This window comes from Podarcis pityusensis, assembly GCF_964106645.2.
Source record: "Podarcis pityusensis genome assembly, chromosome: 3".
NCBI classification, from domain to species: domain Eukaryota; kingdom Metazoa; phylum Chordata; class Lepidosauria; order Squamata; family Lacertidae; genus Podarcis; species Podarcis pityusensis.
Genome location: NC_138026.1, coordinates 10,065,839 through 10,083,551, shown reverse-complemented (window position 1 = coordinate 10,083,551; position 17,713 = coordinate 10,065,839). Strand labels below are relative to the sequence as shown.

Genomic DNA, 17,713 nt, shown 5'->3' with positions numbered 1-17,713 from the left:
TTGTTTTCCAGAAAACCAACCTCCATCCTTAATCAGAGGGAGAATTGCCCTGTCTAAATACCCCTAGCTGACTGTGCATAGGCATTTTTTGACTCGGCCCTGAAGTCCCACTGGGTCCAATGAGACTTATTTCCCAGTAAATCTTCGTAGGGGGGAGGTCTGTAGGCTTCGGATTCCCCAAACTAAATGGGTGGGGGTGAAAGAGGGGAATAACTCTGGACTTCCCAAACCAGAATGGTCTCCCTTTATTTGCATTTAAAAACAAAAACATCTCCCCAAGCCCTTAAGACGGGGCGCGGAGCGGGGAATCGGCCCAGTTGCGGTCAGCCCGCGCCTTCCTCCCTTTTGCAAACAAAGCAATATATAGGAAAGAGGGGCATCGATCCCAAATTAATCCACCGAGGAGGGACGGAGCAGCCTCGGCAACGGCCAGCCTGGAATTCTGTTCAACTAGCATATTTGTTAATGATTCCAAAGGGTGGGAAGGGGAGGGGAGGGGAGGGGAGGAGGGGAGCCCCCCCCAGCAATTGCTCAGGTTTGTTCAATTTCATATCGCTAATTTCGAAAGGCAACCCTCGCAGATGCTCATTGCAATATCCGCCCCGCATTATCTTAGCTAATAAATTTGACCTATTGTTCGTTTGTTAAAATGATGTCACCACGGAACAGTCCCTAAGCTCCTATTCCAATGAATTAGGCCTTTATTGAAACCCGGGAGCCAATGGGAGGAGAGAGGCTTGTTTGGGGTGGCCAATGGCAGCTGCGGGAGAGAAATTAGAAGCAGGAACTCCAGGTTTGGTTCAAAAAAAGATGACAGAGAGCCTGGCGAGCTGGACCAGTCTTGGCAAAGTTTCAGTGTGACATCCATACAAACCAAGAGGACCTTACATGGATCTACTGTGAAATAAGGAAGGGGAGCGTTTTTATAGGGGAATTCTTGCGGTGTTGTTGTTGTGTGTGTGTTTTTTAGGTTGTTTTTTTTTTTTTACCCCTTCTCCTTTCGTTTGAGCCAATATTTCTAATTCACCAAGGATGGATCAGCCAACGAACACGCAGACCCCGCACCAACACGAACCCATCAGCTTCGGGATTGATCAGATTTTAAACAGTTCCGACCAGGAGACCCCTTCCCAACCCGCCCCGCGAGGATCAGACGTCGGCGGCGGCAGCGCGAATTACCTGGGCAGCCCCGTAGGCAGCCGGACGGGCGCCCCGTACCCTTCTCTCCCAGGCGCCTTCCCTGGCATCGGGGCGCCCTTCGAGGACTCTGGATCTTACAGTGTGAATCTCAGCTTGGCTCCATCTGGCGTGATCAGGGTGCCAGCTCATAGACCCATCCCTGGGGCAGTGCCACCTCCCATTTCTAGTGCCATACCAGCCATGCCAGCTGTACCCAGCCTTGGCAGCCTCAACTTCCCCTGGATGGAAAGCAGCAGGCGGTTCGTCAAGGACAGATTCACAGGTAAGCGGAGGGGTGGTTGGGATGCGAGCGGGAGGGAGGGGGGGTGTCTCAGAGGCCCGACCCCGGGAGAAAGAGAGAGAAGAGGGAAAGAGGACGAACTTCAGCCCGCAAGTTCCTTTGGCAGCGTGTTTCCAAAGTGTCCGTGCTTCTAAAGATTATACTGATATATGTGAATATACATACATACATACATTGCGCACGCGGGCACTCAACCTCAATATCATGCAGCTTCAACAGGGGGAAAGAAATCTCCTTTAAAAAAACCCCCCAATGCAATTCAGTTTTGTGCGTCGTGTAGGGAGAGATAAATATTCCCATTTTGCTGATGTAGAATGTGTTTGTGTGTCTAAGTGAGGGAGACGGTCGATCAGTTTGTGGTACCAAATTGTGTTTTCAGTATTTGGGCGGCCAGGACTGAGACGCAAACATTCTACTTATTCCCTTTTTATGTTTGTTTCCTAGGGATTTTCTTTTCTTTAAAAATCACCGTAAATAGTGACGGCCTGGAAAGCTGTCCCCGCGCCACTAATCTGAATCGACCCCCCGCGCTCAGAATTCAAAGCCTCGATTCTAATTCATGGTTTTGTGGGGCTGATTTGTTTAAATCGCAGTGTACAAGGAGAGAGGGGAAGGCGAGGGAATCGCCGTGCCTAATCTGATTACAGAATGTAAGAGAGGGGGCTGGAGGCGGAGAACAAGCAGCTAAAAACTAAATGAGAAAGCTAGGGTGGTAATTTAAATATCTTCGAATCCAACGCGGATTAGATGAAGGACGAGGAAACGGGGAGATGGGCATGGTTAGAAAATCCCCTTGCAAATAAGCCCCCTCCCCTTATGAGAGTGGTGGTGTTTCACTTCAGGGTGAAGGCATTTATTTGTGGAGAGAGGGGGGGCTTTAGTTGAGGTGCCCAGCAGCAAATCTTAGGATAAGCAGACAGAGAAAATGAATGTGATAACCCTTTAAACTTGGAGAGGCACTATATTAAATGTGATTATCATCATCATCATCACTTGCTGGCTTGGTGAGTATATTTCCTAGCCAGGAATGTACTTAATTTGGCCAGTTCCTGAAAACGAAAACTCTTATTTCCACTATTGCTTAACAGCTTCTCCTCCATCCATCCATCTCTCTTTCTCTCTTCAAGGCTGTTCTTAGCCCGTCCCTGTTTTGGGTGGGTGAGATGTTCTCTTTTTTTGTGTGTGTCTCTACACCACATACCTTAACTTGCGCGCCCGCCTTCTCTGTGATTCCAAATTAATGGGTCCAGAATAACTTCGATTCCCTTTCACAAAGTCTCTCTAGGGAGGGCTTGAATCCCCACGTCACCCATAAGTACGGACTGGATGGGGGTGGGTGGTCATGGGCGGGACAAGCCACTTTTGCCACCCGCCTAGTTACTGGGGAGGAATGTCACCCAGCACTAAGAGAACTAAACTAATCCATGTTAAGCGCGCTTGAATGGGCGCCTCAAGGCGCTCTCCTGCACTGCATTCTCTTACCATGTCTAAGTGTCCAACTCTCCGGGCCTGCTAAGATGCTTCCGAAGCGGAGTTTATCGGCCATCAAAGCACTGCTGGCTTATAGAGGGAAGAGAAATTACGCCCCTTTGCTCCCTCCCTCCCTGTGCTGCCCTGGGGGCCCCTAGCCTGGTTGGGGCAGGGCTCCCGTCTGTTTCTCTCTCTGCCCCCCCGTTCCTTTGCGCGTCTCTCTCACCCTGCCGCGTCTTCTGTCCTAGCGGCGGCGGCGCTCACTCCTTTCACGGTGACGCGGCGGATCGGGCACCCTTACCAGAACCGCACCCCGCCCAAGCGCAAGAAGCCGCGCACGTCCTTCTCCCGGGTGCAGATCTGCGAACTGGAGAAGCGCTTCCACCGGCAGAAGTACCTGGCCTCGGCCGAGAGGGCGGCGCTCGCCAAGTCGCTCAAGATGACCGACGCGCAAGTGAAGACCTGGTTCCAGAACCGCAGAACCAAGTGGCGGTGAGTCGGTGGGTCAGTGGATGGCTGTGGGGTGGGGTGGGGGACCGAACGAGTAAATGGGTAGGGTGGGAGGGAGCCGGATACCTAGGGATCGGGGCCTCCTCTGCTTCCTGCCCTTCGCCCTGACACCTTTCTCTGTCGCCACAAATGGAGTTGGTGAAAGGAATGGTGCTGAAATGGACAGCGACCGAGGAGGAAGAGCGCAGCGCTCTAATTCTAGCGGCGTGTGACTTCTCGTTTACTGGACAGAGCGGCAAAAGCGAAATTAAACAGAGCCGTAATTTATTCGGGGAGCGGGTGAGAATCTTTTCTCCCCACACCGTGATTATGAAACACTACAGAGCCCAAGGCCAAATCCCAAAATCCTTCCACAGGCATCCCGCGCTATTTTGGGCCCAGCCGCCTCTCCCCGACTCTCTCTCTCTCCCTTGAAAGGAGGCATTTGCCCTCCTTCCGCCGCCATCCTAAACGCGCGATCCTGAAAAGCGGAGCACGCAAACATGGAGCCGGTTCTAGACGCCCCCTTCCATCCAGCGACCTCAGGCCCACTGGTTTGGAAGGTAGGATCTAGGACAGGCAAAAAAACCCAGTTGCTCACTCTGCGCACATTCTGTTCACGATAAATGCAGTGAATATCTGGAGTTTTTGTTTGTTTTGGTAGAAATTAAGGAAGACGACCACAGTACGAGGCAATAATAATTAATATTAATATTAATAATATTTTTGCGCGGATCCGGGAGTTAATAAAGAGGAATTCGCTCTCACAGTAAAGGTGAATCTGCAAAGAGATCCGTACAACATTGTGGCTCCTTCGCGGAATTAATAGTCAGGCGAGGTCGTGACGGACACGGGGTTACGCGGCATTTCAAAAAGTATTAGAGATTGTTTCATGGACAAAAGGCCTGTCTGTGCCAGCAATGGGGAGCTGAGATCTTTCAGTTGTTCCTGGACTCCCATCATCCCTGACCATGGGCTACCTGACTGGAGCTGAGGGGAGTTGGAGTCTAACAGCCCCCCACCACATTCCTTGCCTTTTGCTATGGAAACTAAGCAGAACTTCCAGGTTCGGAGGCACTGTATCTCTGAAACCCGGGCGTCTGCTGAGACGTGGGAGCAAGAAGGGCTGTCGCTTTTGTCCTCTTGCTTGTGCTGCCCGGATGATCGCTGCTGGAGGTAAAATGCTGGACTGATCCAGCCAGGCGCTTTTGATTTATTTGGCTTCCAGGCGCGCACAGGCACCGAGAAAACAGTTTCCAGGGCCCATCGCCTTGGTAGGGGTCAATGGGAAAATGGAGTTGGGGGAAAGGGTTAACTACCTTCCCATGCTCCGTGGTCCCAATTCAGACCCCCTTCCCTGATTCTTCTTGTCCTAAAGAATCTCGGAGTTCAAACATGCTTTTGAAATCACCTGTCCTGTGACCCTCGTAGTGAAAAATGAAATACATCCTCGCAACACCCCGAAACAGCTGTCCCAGTGGCGCAAACGGAGCGCAGGACTGCACTCAAAATCCTCCACTCCGCGCCGTCCATTTACTTTTTACACCAACGCGCAAGGCTGAGCTCGGAGCGCAGTAAAAAATAAACCCGCCCTTTTATTTCCCCAAAGTTTTGTCGCCTTGATTTACTCTTCAAGCGTTCTTGAGAGCTACTGGACGCACATATATGTACCTATATATTTGTGTGTGTGTCTTTTGAATGGCGACACCCTACTCGGAAGTAAACTATGCTGACTTCCGTGGCAGTTCTTGTTTTTCCGAGTAAGTAGGGCGCAGAAGGCTCCGGCCTTTAGAGGTCGGATCTGCTCTCCTGGGAGGTTTACTCGACGCCTGTCGGCTCAGAAGCGTTTCCACTCTTGTTTGAGGCTACAAACCGCTCCAAGGCCGCTGTTACTTGCAACATTTTCTTTGTATTAGCGACGCTGGCTACGCCTCGTCCTCCTCCGCTGTAGGACATCGGATTAATGGAAACGGACTCGCTTTGCGATTGCAACGAGCGCCTGGGCCTTAGGACAAAAATGCTGATATAAATATTGTGTTTGTGTTAACGGCACGATAACGTGAATGCTACGCTCATAGTAATGCTATAAAAACAACAATAACAATATTATTATTATTATTAGCTATTCTTTTTTTAAAATTTTTTTTATTGAAACCTTTCAGCATAGACTACAATAAAAACAGATTAATCCAAAAAGGGAAAAAAGAAAATAACATGAAATATTATCATCATTTGGATTAAGAGATCTAAATCCCGGGTCACAAACTGGAAACATTACAAGAGGAACAACCGATTCTGTTTCCTCTGGAAATCTGTTGGACAGGGTCCAACGCACAAGGTTGCTATTTCTTCTTAAGCCCGCCTTTCCCCAGGTTTGGGTTGCTGTCTTATTTGTAGGGTGAAAAAAACAACAACCAGGGATCCACTTTTGGCATCTCGGCGCATAATAGCTTCCAGGCTCCTTCGTTTGCGACCCTTAATAGTCGGAGGTTGGGCGACAGCAGGGATTCGGCGCTGACTTCCTACCCGCATTCCTCACCCTGCGCCTAAAAACAAACCCAAAATAAAATAAAATAAAACAAAAACCTCGACCGCCTACAATCATCACTGAAATGCTTCTGGACATTTTATGCAGTGCTGATTCAAAGTCCGCATTACGCCTATTTATTTGTAGCAGCGCAAAGGCAGGTCCGGAGACAGTTTCGCGTCGCTTGGCCACCAAAACGAGCGAGCAAAGTTCCTGGGAAAATGGGTTGGAATAGATGGACTGATAAATTTAAAAAGCTCCTGCCTTTCCCCTCCAGTCTCTCTGAAAACAAATATCCACCCGCCAAAACAAAAGCCTTTTAATTCAGCTTTTGAAAAGGAAGTCTTTCGATCTGAAAAATGCGAAATACGTTTAAATTTTTATTTTATTTTTTGGTTATAAATTTGGGCATTGGGAGGGGGAGAAGTGAGAAGGGGCGTGAGGGAGGTTTTGTAGCTGGAAATTGTTTGGAAAGGGGAGAAACCCCCCCTCCCGTTATTGCAAAGGGTTGTTTTTCACATTTGAAAAAATCAAAGCACTGTTCCCTTTCCCCTAGTCTCGCCCCAGATGACTTGAGGGGCTCCTGCCGGGTTCAGCCGGTCATTCACGGCTCTCCCCGGTCCCCCGCGGCTCGGTCAGAAATCATGCGCCTCTTTTCGAAAACTCGGGGTTTATTTTTGTTCCCCGCCCCCGCAATCGATGACGACGATTCCGATCCCCTCCTAGGGAAATGCAACCGGCGTTTCAAGAACTGACCAGCAGCGGCAGAGGCCGCGATCGCCGCTGTCCGCAGCTCAAAGAAGAGGCCTCGGCGGCCGGATCGGTGCCCCGATAAAAAAATACCAGGATCCGGAGGGATTCCTGGGGAAATGCGTTGGAAGTCGAAAAGCCTTGTTGAATGCCGGTGGCGATTGCGGGGCAAGAAGGAGGCTTACTCGCGAGGAAGTCGCCCCGCGTAGAAATCCGCGGCTCGGATTTCCGGGGAAAATGGCCTAGCTGCGCAGAGCGCAGATGCGGGAGGAAGGGGTTTTTCCATCCCGATGCCTCTTCGACTCCGCTTTTTGAGCCGCAAAAGGAGTCAAAGTGGTTCAGGGATTCCGGTCCTCACCCAGTCGACCCGTTCCTACTTTCCCAAACGGCGGTGAGTTCCAAGGAGGCTTCACCGCGGCGCTGAAAAGCGCCAGGACTTTAGCTAACGAAGAAAGGCGTTTGGAGCCGAGATGTCTCATCCGCGGACTTTTCAAGGAGAATTTGCACCTGGTGGGGTTAAAATTGGGCAGGCTATTTCCACTTGGCTTCCCGGGCTAGTGACCTCTGGGAGCGCCCCCAAATTTGGCCCAAATTCAGGAGAGATTGCTTTTGAAGAGCGCAGCAGGTCCGCGCGCCTCTGTAGACGTGCCGCGTTTCGATCTCAAGTCCCGGGCGCATCATATCATGGTTTCCTTTTCGTCGCGCTTTCTTGTTGGAAGGGACAAGCGAGACTGAAAGTTACGGGTGCGGGAAACCAAAGCTAACGCCAGCGCTAGTTGGGCTCAAGGAATCTCAAATCCACCGGCTGCGGATCGGGCGCTGATTCGGCCTAGAAACCAAGTCCTTCGGATTAACGGGTTCATGGCTCGCCCAGGCCTGACCTCCTTGCCTCAGTTTCTCTCCCGCAGTCCTCCCCCGCCCATTTATCCTTGAATTCCTCTGATAAATTCTCGTACAAAGCGGGCTTTTCCTGCCCCACTTAAATTATGGGGATGCCCAGGTTTGCGCACGGGTCTACGTTTGCTGGCTTACTTTGCGGGAGGGAAGGAGGAATGGGATTGGGGGGGTCGCCTCTTTTATGGGTGGTATTGCTCTGCTTTGGAGAGCGTAGAGAAGAGATTTGGGGGGGGGGGGTCGTCCAGTTTGGGAAACGTTGGGATGTGCGGCTCTCGTGTTTACTGAACGTTCCTCCTGGTTTTATCGCGCCAAGTTTCTGGCGCGCGCCCGGCCTTGATTTGTGGGCGGCAGGTGCGAAGCAACAGCAGTTGGAATAAATCGCGGAAAAAGAGGCACTTTTCTGCTTCTTTGGAGGGGCGGAAAAGGGAGGAGGTGGTGTCTGTGCCACGATCCGGTTAAAACAGCCGGGGGCGATTCCTTGACGCGCCTGTCGCTTGGGGCGCCCAGGATGGGGGAACGGAAAGTCCTCGACGTGGTGGGCTGGGCCGGCCGCCATCTGAGCCCCATCTGAGCAAGCTGCGCTCTCTGAAAGCCGCACCCCCCTCGCAGAAGGCAGAATTATTATTTAAACGAATAAGAGGACCCTGTTAATTCGGAGCCCGTGGAAACTGTTCCGGCGAGCCAAAGGGCTGCCGCTGTGCACCCGCTTGGGAGTAAAGCTCCACCGAACCCCTTCTTTTCTCCCGAGGAGGCCTGAGTCGCGCTACTCGACCGGGGATCGCGCTGCTGCTCGACCGGGGGAGTTGAGCAAACTTAACCCCTCCTCCTGAGTAAACCTGGGGCCCTCTCTCCAGGCTGCAAATCTTCTCTGCCCGTCTTTCTGTGAACTCGGGGGGGGGGGCCTTCTGAGTGAGCCCGGGTGGAATTTGCGCTGTCCAAAGAGAGAGAGAGAGAGAGAAAAGTATTTCGTTTGGGCTGGAAGGAAGCGGGCAGCCGGTGGCGCAGGGGACCTTCGGTTGCCCCTCGACGGCCACAGAAGGCGAGCGCGGGCTTTGCTTGGGCGTCGTCGGCTGCCTAGCGAGGGGATCTTCTGAGCTGTGCCTTTTTTCCTCTTTAGGAGACAGACGGCGGAGGAGAGGGAAGCCGAGAGGCAACAGGCCAGCCGACTGATGCTGCAGCTCCAACACGACGCCTTCCAGAAGTCCCTGAACGACTCCATCCAGCCCGACCCGCTCTGCCTGCACAACTCCTCGCTCTTCGCGCTGCAGAACCTCCAGCCCTGGGAAGAGGAAGGCTCCAAGATCCCGCCCGTCACCTCCCTGGTGTAAAAGGATCTTGGCCCGGGCCGGCGGGCGGGCCTCGGAAAGGCAGACACCCTCCTCCACCTCTCCCTGCATGAACCGAAGGCCGAAACTCAGCAAAGAAGGTGCTCCGACCAAAAAAACACAACCGCGAAAAGGACCGAGGACGGGAAGCGGTCCGAGGACGCGAGTGCGCGCTGGCCGCGGGGAGGGGTGATCCCACTTCTGACACCAGTGTTGCTGCCGCCGCTGGCGATGGACCCTCGCGGAGGCCCTCCGTATCCCTGGAGGGGACTGCATGGATTATTGTATGAGGAATGCTCTCGCCAGCCATATTCCTACCCCTCCACCCTGCCCGCCGCCGCCACCAAGCAAGAACTACTTGGCTGGTTCTTGCCAGTTCCACGCTCCTTCCAGCCTTGGAAGTTTCCCCAAGCCTCTCTCGGCGGCCCAGAAGCGAGAGAAAAGATCGCAGATCTCGCCTCCCCCGGCGAAAGGCAAGAGCCCCACCATATATCTGAATTTTCCAAGGGCAAGCAAGCAAACGAACCAACAACAAAACAAACAAGAACTTTGCCTCGGTGTGTGAGTGAGTGAGCGAGTGAGCGAAAAACTCTTGGCTACTGCGCCAGGAAAACCAGGGCGCCCCTTCCCGCATTGCCTCCCCTGGGCTAGATCCCCGCTTCCCTACTCACCCGCAAGTGTCGATGGTGGGAGAGAGGGGATGCCGTCTTTTTGGGAAAGGTCTTCCATTGCCCAGGCCTCCCAGTTCCTAATGGTTGGTTAATGGTGGCCGTCGAGGCGAAACAGCCCCGACAGGGACCGGGAGTCTCCAAGCGGTGCCCCGGAGACAGGAGAAGGTGCGGGGGCGGAGAGAAGGAAAGGGGGTCATTTCTGTGTGTGTCTGTAAAAAGAAAATGTGAATAATTTAATTTATTTATGCCTCGAGATGCCGAGCACTGTTAATACGCAGAGAGAGGACTTTGATATTTCTATGGAAAGCGGAACAAATATTTTCGGTTGGCTCCAGAAAGGAGAATATAATAGGGGGCGCGCTTTCCTCCTTCCTCCGGCTCTTACCTTGGAAGGCCGGCCCTCCCACCCCGAAAACCACTTAGCAAAGGAAAATAAATCCATTATCTTAAGGAACCCTGTTAAGCTGAGAAGCCGCCCGCCCCCAGCTGTCTCCCAAGCGAAGCTAACGCCACCCGTAATTTATTCGCCACGGTAATAAGGGCTCCCCTTTCACGCCACGCAGACTTTCGGTTGCCTTTATTATGATTATTTTCCGCCCCAGCCTCCCCTTTCTGGCAGGATACGAAGATGGAGCGAGGCTGGTTGGAACGGGGGGGGGGGGGTGGTGGTGGGAGGGGGGGAGCAAAAAAGAAAAGAAAGCAACCTCCCTCCCCATGTTCCCCCCTCCCAAAACCCCATTGCGCAGCCGATGCCCTTTGCCCGCGACCGAAGTAGAGAGAAAGCGCCTTATGTTTCATAATAAAACTACGAAGGAAGAGCGGAGGTTGATCCAGACCGTGTATAATACTTTGTACTTGCTGAAAGGTGTAAATAAACGTTTTCTTTAAAAATGGTTCTGGTTTGAGCTGTGATTAAGGGAGCCTGAAACCTGGATTTTGATCGGCTAAAGTGGACTAAGGGGCTCAGTGTTTTCTCCCGCGGAGCTGACCCTTCCCCTTCAGCGTCCGCAGCCGGAGAATCATCTACCTCCATCATCACCTGCTGGTCCTTTTAGCTGAAGATTTGAATTTTTGAATTTGAAATACTTGATTGTCACTTGTACAACTTGTATACAGTGAGATTACATGAGCACCCCCCACTCAGCTCTCTTAGTCTTAATTCCCCTCGTTTACTGACGCACACCCACCAAACCCAAAAGTCAGTTGCCCTGTTGTCATCTTTTCATTCAGCAGCCTAACAGCCCATGGATAGAAGCTGTTCTTTACCCTGTTGGTGCGACTAATCATGCTTCTATATCTTCTGCCCGGGGGCAGGAGATCAAGAAAGTGCCGGCCAGGGTGTGAATTATCCCTGAGGAATTTTCCTCACTCTCCTGAGGCAACGTTCTTCCGCTATTTCATCCAGTGGATTCACGGGACAGCCCATAATATCTTGTGCTGTATTCACCACCCTCCGTAGGCACTTCCTATCAGATGATGTCAAACCAGCGTACCACACTGTGATGCAATATGAAAGGACACTTTCTATTGTGGACCGGTAGAAGGAGGTCATCAGATGTTGGTTGACATTGATGATGGATACTGAACCTGGTCAGGCCTTCTAGCTGCGGAGCAGGTGGTCTTCCACCTAGCTGGTCTCCTGCCGTAGAGGTGCGTGCGTGTGTGTTAGAGAGAGCTAGAGATCTCAAATCCCTAAGCTTTATGCAAGAGCTTGTGTCCTTCCTCCCAGGATCTGAGAGCTGCAGAAACCCACAACATTGGGAGAGCTCCAGGTGGAATCTAGACACATACAAAGAACGATGTGAAAATGTTCATTTAAAAAACATATATATATATATATATATATATATATGTATGCACACACACATATATATATACATACACTTATATTGACTTTGCCATTCACTCACCATCGCCATCTTGTGTCACATTTGCATAATGCCCTTAAAACGTTACATTTGCAGCTGTGTAGCTGAGTCCCCGGGACGCGGGTGGCGCTGTGGGTTAAACCACAGAGCCTAGGGCTTGCCGATCAGAAGGTCAGTGGTTCAAATCCCGGCGGCAGGGTGAGCTCGGTCCCTGCTCCTGCCAACCTAGCAGTTCGAAAGCCCCTCAAAGTACAAGTAGATAAATAGGTACCACTCCGGCGGGAAAGTAAACGGCGTTTCCGTGTGCTGCTCTGGTTCGTCAGAAGCGGCTTAGTCATGCTGGCCACATGACCCGGAAGCTGTACCCCGGCTCCCTCGGCCAGTAAAGCGAGATGAGCGCCGCAACCCCAGAGTCAGTCACGACTGGACCTAATGGTCAGGGGTCCCTTTACCTTTACCTAAAATTGAATCCACTCTTCCTGATACTCCTCCTCCTCCAGGTCGCGGACTCTTCCGGTTAGGTCGGCTAACTCCGAAGAATCCATCATCTTCATCTGACATTCTTCTATCATTGGTAATTCTTGGGTTTTCCACTTTTTAGCTAACAAAATATGAGCCGCAGTTGTGGCATACAAAAATAATTTAACATATTTCCTGGGGAATTCCAAACCTGTTATACTCTGGTTTCTTTATAAATGTATATTTCAACATTTTTTTCAGTTCATTATAAATCTTTTCCTAGAAATCTTTCACCTTGGGACAAGTCCACCACATATGATAAAAGGTTCCTTCCTTTTCTTTACATTTCCAACATAGATTGTCACAGTTATGATATATCTTTGCTAATTTTACAGGAGTCAAATACCATCTGTAAATCATTTTCATTATATTTGTTGGCAATTTAATTTCTGTAGGTGTGGAGGGGTAGTGATCCTGAGATATGTTAATCTCTCCCCCCCCCATGTCACCTAGACACCAGAGTAAGATAGACAGACAGACAGAGACAGACAGAATGAATATATATAGAATATTGAAGCCATTTTGCAAATGTTTTAGACGAACTCTTCTCAGTGGGCAGCATCCATCCATTGCAGGAGAGGTGAGGCTTTCCACCTTGCTAGCTAGGAATCTTGATACCAAAGATCTCTCTCTCTCTCTAGTCAAGAACTTTCTTGAGGACTCTCACCGTCAAGACCAGGAACCCCAAAGAATGAGGAAAAAAATATTAAACTCTCCTTCTGCAACCTATCAGAAACCTATTCTGCAACCCTTTAACCTTCTGCTTTGATTCTCAGTCAGGCATAGGCGTAGCCAGGATTTTTGCAGGGCTTTTGTCATGGGGAGGGGCAGAACTTCAGTTTGCTATGTATTTTTTTAATTTATTTTTATTTATTTAGGGGGGCAGCTGCCCCTCCCTGCCCCCTGGCTGCACCCATGCAGTCAGGCCCCCTCTTTCTTGCCCTCTTCCCTCCCTTGCTGTGCTTATTTCTTCCTCTTTAGTTGTCTCAACCCAAAATCTCAGCCTCCTGCTACTCTCACTCATCTCAGCCTCCCACCTTTCTTCTGATTTTAATCTGAAAACTCCCCAAAGCCCCACATCCCAAACCTCCCTCATTCCCCTGCCTTTATGGTACAACAGGGGTCGGCAAACTTTTTCAGCAGGGGCCGGTCCACTGTCCCTCAGACGTTGTGGGGGGCCGGACTATATTTTGGAAAAAATAATGATGAACGAATTCCTATGCCCCACAAATAACCAAGAGATGCATTTTAAATAAAAGGACACATTCTACTCATGTAAAAAACACGCTGATTCCCGGCCCATCTGTGGGCTGGATTTAGAAGGCGATTGGATCCGGCCCCCGGGCTTCAGTTTGCCTACCCATGTGGTACAACCTTCACCTCTTCATCCAACACCCTCACTCCCCTTTCTCTGACCACATCCTAGTTTTACTGTATGTTTCTAGGAAAGCTCCTAAGAATAACCGTTGTACTCATTTTAACTCTCCTAAACTGAAGCTGACATTTGCCTACTGTTTTCTTATTTTGTTTGTTTTCTGTTATAGTCAATGCACTAATTCCCACTGATAGCCTAATGTTTACTTCTGATTTATCTCTGCCCTCTGCGTTAACTTTTTGGGTGCCAGACTCTGGAGCGTATCCAGGTCTTGATGACGAAAGATCCACAAGACGGAGTGTTGGACTGCGTACGAGAATTTCAGGTTTGTGTGCAAAAAGTGCACACATCATAACCATGCAGTGTGCAAAATGTACCTTCTCCAACAAATTTATTTGCAAACACATTATTGCTCTTCCCTTAGAATTTGCCAATCTACTGAGGCTACAAGTTGAGTGTGTTTGCGTGTGGCAGGGAGGGTGGAGCTATGTAAAAGGTAAAGGGACCTCTGACTATTAGGTCCCGTCATGATCAACTCTGGGGTTGCGGCGCTCATCTCGCTTTATCGGCCAAGGGAGCTGGCGTACAGCTTCCGGGTCATGTGGCCAGCATGACTAAGCCGCTTCTGGGTAACCAGAGCAGTGCACGGAAACGCTGTTTACCTTCCCGCTGGAGTGGTACCTATTTATCTACTTGCACTTCGACATGCTTTTGAACTGTTAGGTTGGCAGGAGCAGGGACCGAGCAACGGGAGCTCACCCCATCGCGGGGATTCGAACCGCCGACCTTCTGATCGGCAAGTCCTAGGCTCTGTGGTTTAACCCACAGCGCCACCCGCGTCCCAGCAGGGTGGAGCTAAGGAACACCAAATACAGGCCAATATTTAAAAGCTTCTCTTCCCACACCCCCATTCCATGTGAAAATGGGGTCCTTTACCAATATCAAGGGGTCTTGCCTTTCCGTCATTTGTAATGTGAGCTCTTCTCTGCTGGCCTGAACTCTCCAAGCCTCTTTCAATAAGCTGCATTTATTTTGTGGCATCGATTGCTGGATCTCTGCCACCCAATCCATCTCAGGCAGGATGCTTCCGACTCTGAACATCTTTAAAAAACCTGCACTCTTAAAAGGAGAACTTGCCACAGACGAGCTTCTTCTTCCCAGGATCCATCAGAAAGAGACGAAGGCTGAATGTTTGCAGTGGGGCAAAGTGCAAAGAAAGTTTTATTCAGTTCCGGGCCGGATAGAGGCCACTTCTAAGACGTGGAACTAGTTTATCACCCATTCCCCCTCTCACTTTCAGGGAACCAGAGAACTGTAGGCTAGAGACCTGTAACACTGATCTTTCGGTCATTTGCCAAACTATAGTTCTCAGGATCTTTAGGCAAGGCCGCAATAGTCACAATGAGCATCAAATCCATGTACAGTGGTGCCTCGCAAGACAAAATTAATCCGTTCCGCGAGTCTCTTCGTCTTGCGGTTTTTTCGTCTTGCGAAGCACGGCTATTAGCGGCTTAGCAGCTATTAACGGCTTAGCGGCTTTAAGAAAAAGGAAACAAACTCGCAAGAACCCGCAAGACGTTTCGTCTTGCGAAGCAAGCCCATAGGGAAATTCGTCTTGCGGAACGACTCAAAAAACGCAAAACCCTTTCGTCTAGCGAGTTTTTCGTCTTGCGAGGCATTCGTCTTGCGGGGCACCACTGTACATTTTCAGTGCACATACATATCTAATACACCTTCAAAAGCTAGAAAGGAACTTCTGTTTGAGAGACAAACTTTACAAAGTCCAGAAAATGATCAAAATGGGGGGGATTATTGGGTTGTTTTTGATTATGTATTTTGTGTTTTTATATTCTGATTTTATGTTGTAACTGCCCTGAGACTTGCAGGCAAAGGGTGGTATACAAAACAAACAAACAAACAAACAAACAAACAAACAAACAAACAAACAAAATGATGATGATGATAATAATGATAATGACAAAACTACTACTACTACTACTACTACTACTACTACTAGGGACGCAGGTGACGCTGTGGGTTAAACCACAGAGCCTAAGGCTTGCCGATCGGAAGGTCGGGGGTTCGAATCCCCGTGATGGGGTGAGCTCCTGTTGCTCAGTTCCTGCTCCTGCCAACCTAGCAGTTCGAAAGCACGTCAAAGTGCAAGTAGATAAATAGGTACTGCTCCGGTGGGAAGGTAAACAGCGTTTCTGTGCGCTGCTCTGGTTCACCAGAAGTGGCTTAGTAGTGCTGGCCACATGACCCAGAAGCTGTACGCCGGCTCCCTCGGCCAATAAAGCGAGATGATTGCAACCCCAGAGTCGGCCATGACTGGACCTAATGGTCAGGGGTCCCTTTACCTTTACCTTTACTACTACTACTACATCTTTGTGTTGGTGTAAGTCAGCTTTTTTCAAAGCCCCATGGATCACGCCACCCACTGAGTATTGGCTAAAATCACTTGGCGTGATCCCAGGGGAATGGCCAGGACTTCTTGCTCCTCCCCCCCATTTTAACCCTGTCAGGTGAGCTCTTGGGTCCCACGCGCAACCAGGACCCTCTGTTATGAGGATCCCATCTGCCAGAACCTACCACATCTCACATATGGGTGATAAAAACTTATATTTCTTCTCTCTTTGGTGATCACTCGTAGCCGAGTAAGATTGTCTTCCATTAACACGGTTTTAACAATGAGTCTGTAAGTGACTGTGGAGGCCAGTTCTGGATCCACACATCCTTCCACAGTGGGGACATTGGTTCCTGGGCGGGAGTTGATCACGGTGTGGATTTGCCAAGCGTGCCTTCCTCTTAGCACGTTTCTCCCTTGCATCCTGAGTTTGAGTGTCTTCAAAGTCCATGACACCTTTGGTCAAGGCTGTTCTCCAACTGGAGCACTCGCAGGCCAGTGTTTCCCAGTTGTCAGTGTTTATACTACATTTTTTTAGATCCAGCGAGTGAGGATAAAAACTCATGGCACTGGGAACAGAGGGACAGTCTTTTGCGACCCCTGCTGATGGTTTACGACTTCCATATTCACCAATCAGGACTAAGGATCCCAACCTGGAACACTGAATCAGCAGAAGGGTGATTCTAGCTGGGCTGAGTTCGATGAGGCACCCAAAACTGGAACAGAGCCATAAAACTGCCTGCCACTGAGAGTGCTGTGTGCCAGGCCCATGAAGGATTGCTTTAATTATTTGAATTTAATTTTATATTTAATTTTAATTAAGGATTTTATTTGATTTTTACTAGGAATTGGTGTTTTTGACTAGGAAGCAATTCCGGAATCTTTATCTTCTGGGACCATTAACTAAAGGCAAAAAACAATTTATGTTGCAAAATATTGCAGTGAATCTTCTGCAGTGAACTCCTGTTTGGGGTTCTAGTCAGTAATCTTCTTATTTTCTTTTTTTGCCCAAGTGATATGCTCCATTCCTCACTGGCTGCTTTGTTTTTAAAATATTTTTGAATGCTTAAAAAAATTAAAGATTTTTGTACTTCTTTAAACTTTGAGATTTCTCTGAGAATGCTGTTTCGTCTCGGTGGCTTTGTTCTGGATAGATATCCATCATCACTCTCTGCCTGAATTCACTATCAGAAGGTCTGATTAAATAATAATAATAATAATAATAATAATAATAATAATAATAATTTATTATTTGTACCCCGCCCATCTGGCTGGGTTTCCCCAGCCACTCTGGGCGGCTTCCAGAGAAACCAAAAATACAGTAAAATATCACAGATTAAAAACTTCCCTGAACAGGGCTGCCTTAAGATGTCTTCTAAATGTCAGGTAGTTATTTATCGCTTTGACATCTGATGGGAGGGCGTTCCACAGGGCGGGCGCCACTACCGAGAAGGCCCTCTGCCTGGTTCCCTGTAGCTTTGCTTCTCGCAATGAGGGAACCGCCAGAAGGCCCTCGGCGCTGGACCTCAGCGTCCAGGCAGAACGATGGGGGTGGAGACGTTCCTTCAGGTATACTGGGCCGAGGCCGTTTAGGGCTTTAAAGGTCAACACCAGCACTTTGAATTGTGCTCGGAAACGTACTGAGACATCTGAGCTTTTCTCTATCGGCAACCACAATCGCCCAGCACAGACTAGAAAGAAGGTTTCCTAGGACAACCCAAAGCAGACCTGAACCCTCCTGTACACCTTATAAGGCAGTGATTCTCAATTTTTTCTCTCTGGGCCACATTTTAAGAATACAAATTTGCATGTACCACATGCAATTTATTTTTCACGGATAAGAAATACATTGGAAAACAACTCTTCCGGGGGCGGCGCGAACGGCAATGGCGGTCCTCTTCTAACCGGGAGAGGAGGCTCCGCAGACACCGGGTC

General features: G+C 49.7%; 1 protein-coding gene across 1 annotated transcript; it reads left to right on the top strand.

Moving 5' to 3' along the window:
* Window positions 1-1,032: 1,032 nt before the first annotated feature.
* TLX3 (T cell leukemia homeobox 3) lies at window positions 1,033-9,089 on the top strand (the record flags this gene model as incomplete). Its single annotated transcript, XM_080999325.1, has 3 exons — window positions 1,033-1,462; window positions 3,199-3,442; window positions 8,731-9,089. 3 exons carry the CDS (start codon window positions 1,033-1,035, stop codon window positions 8,939-8,941), a joined length of 885 nt encoding a protein of 294 aa, XP_080855451.1. The 3' UTR covers window positions 8,942-9,089.
* Window positions 9,090-17,713: the final 8,624 nt, after the last annotated feature.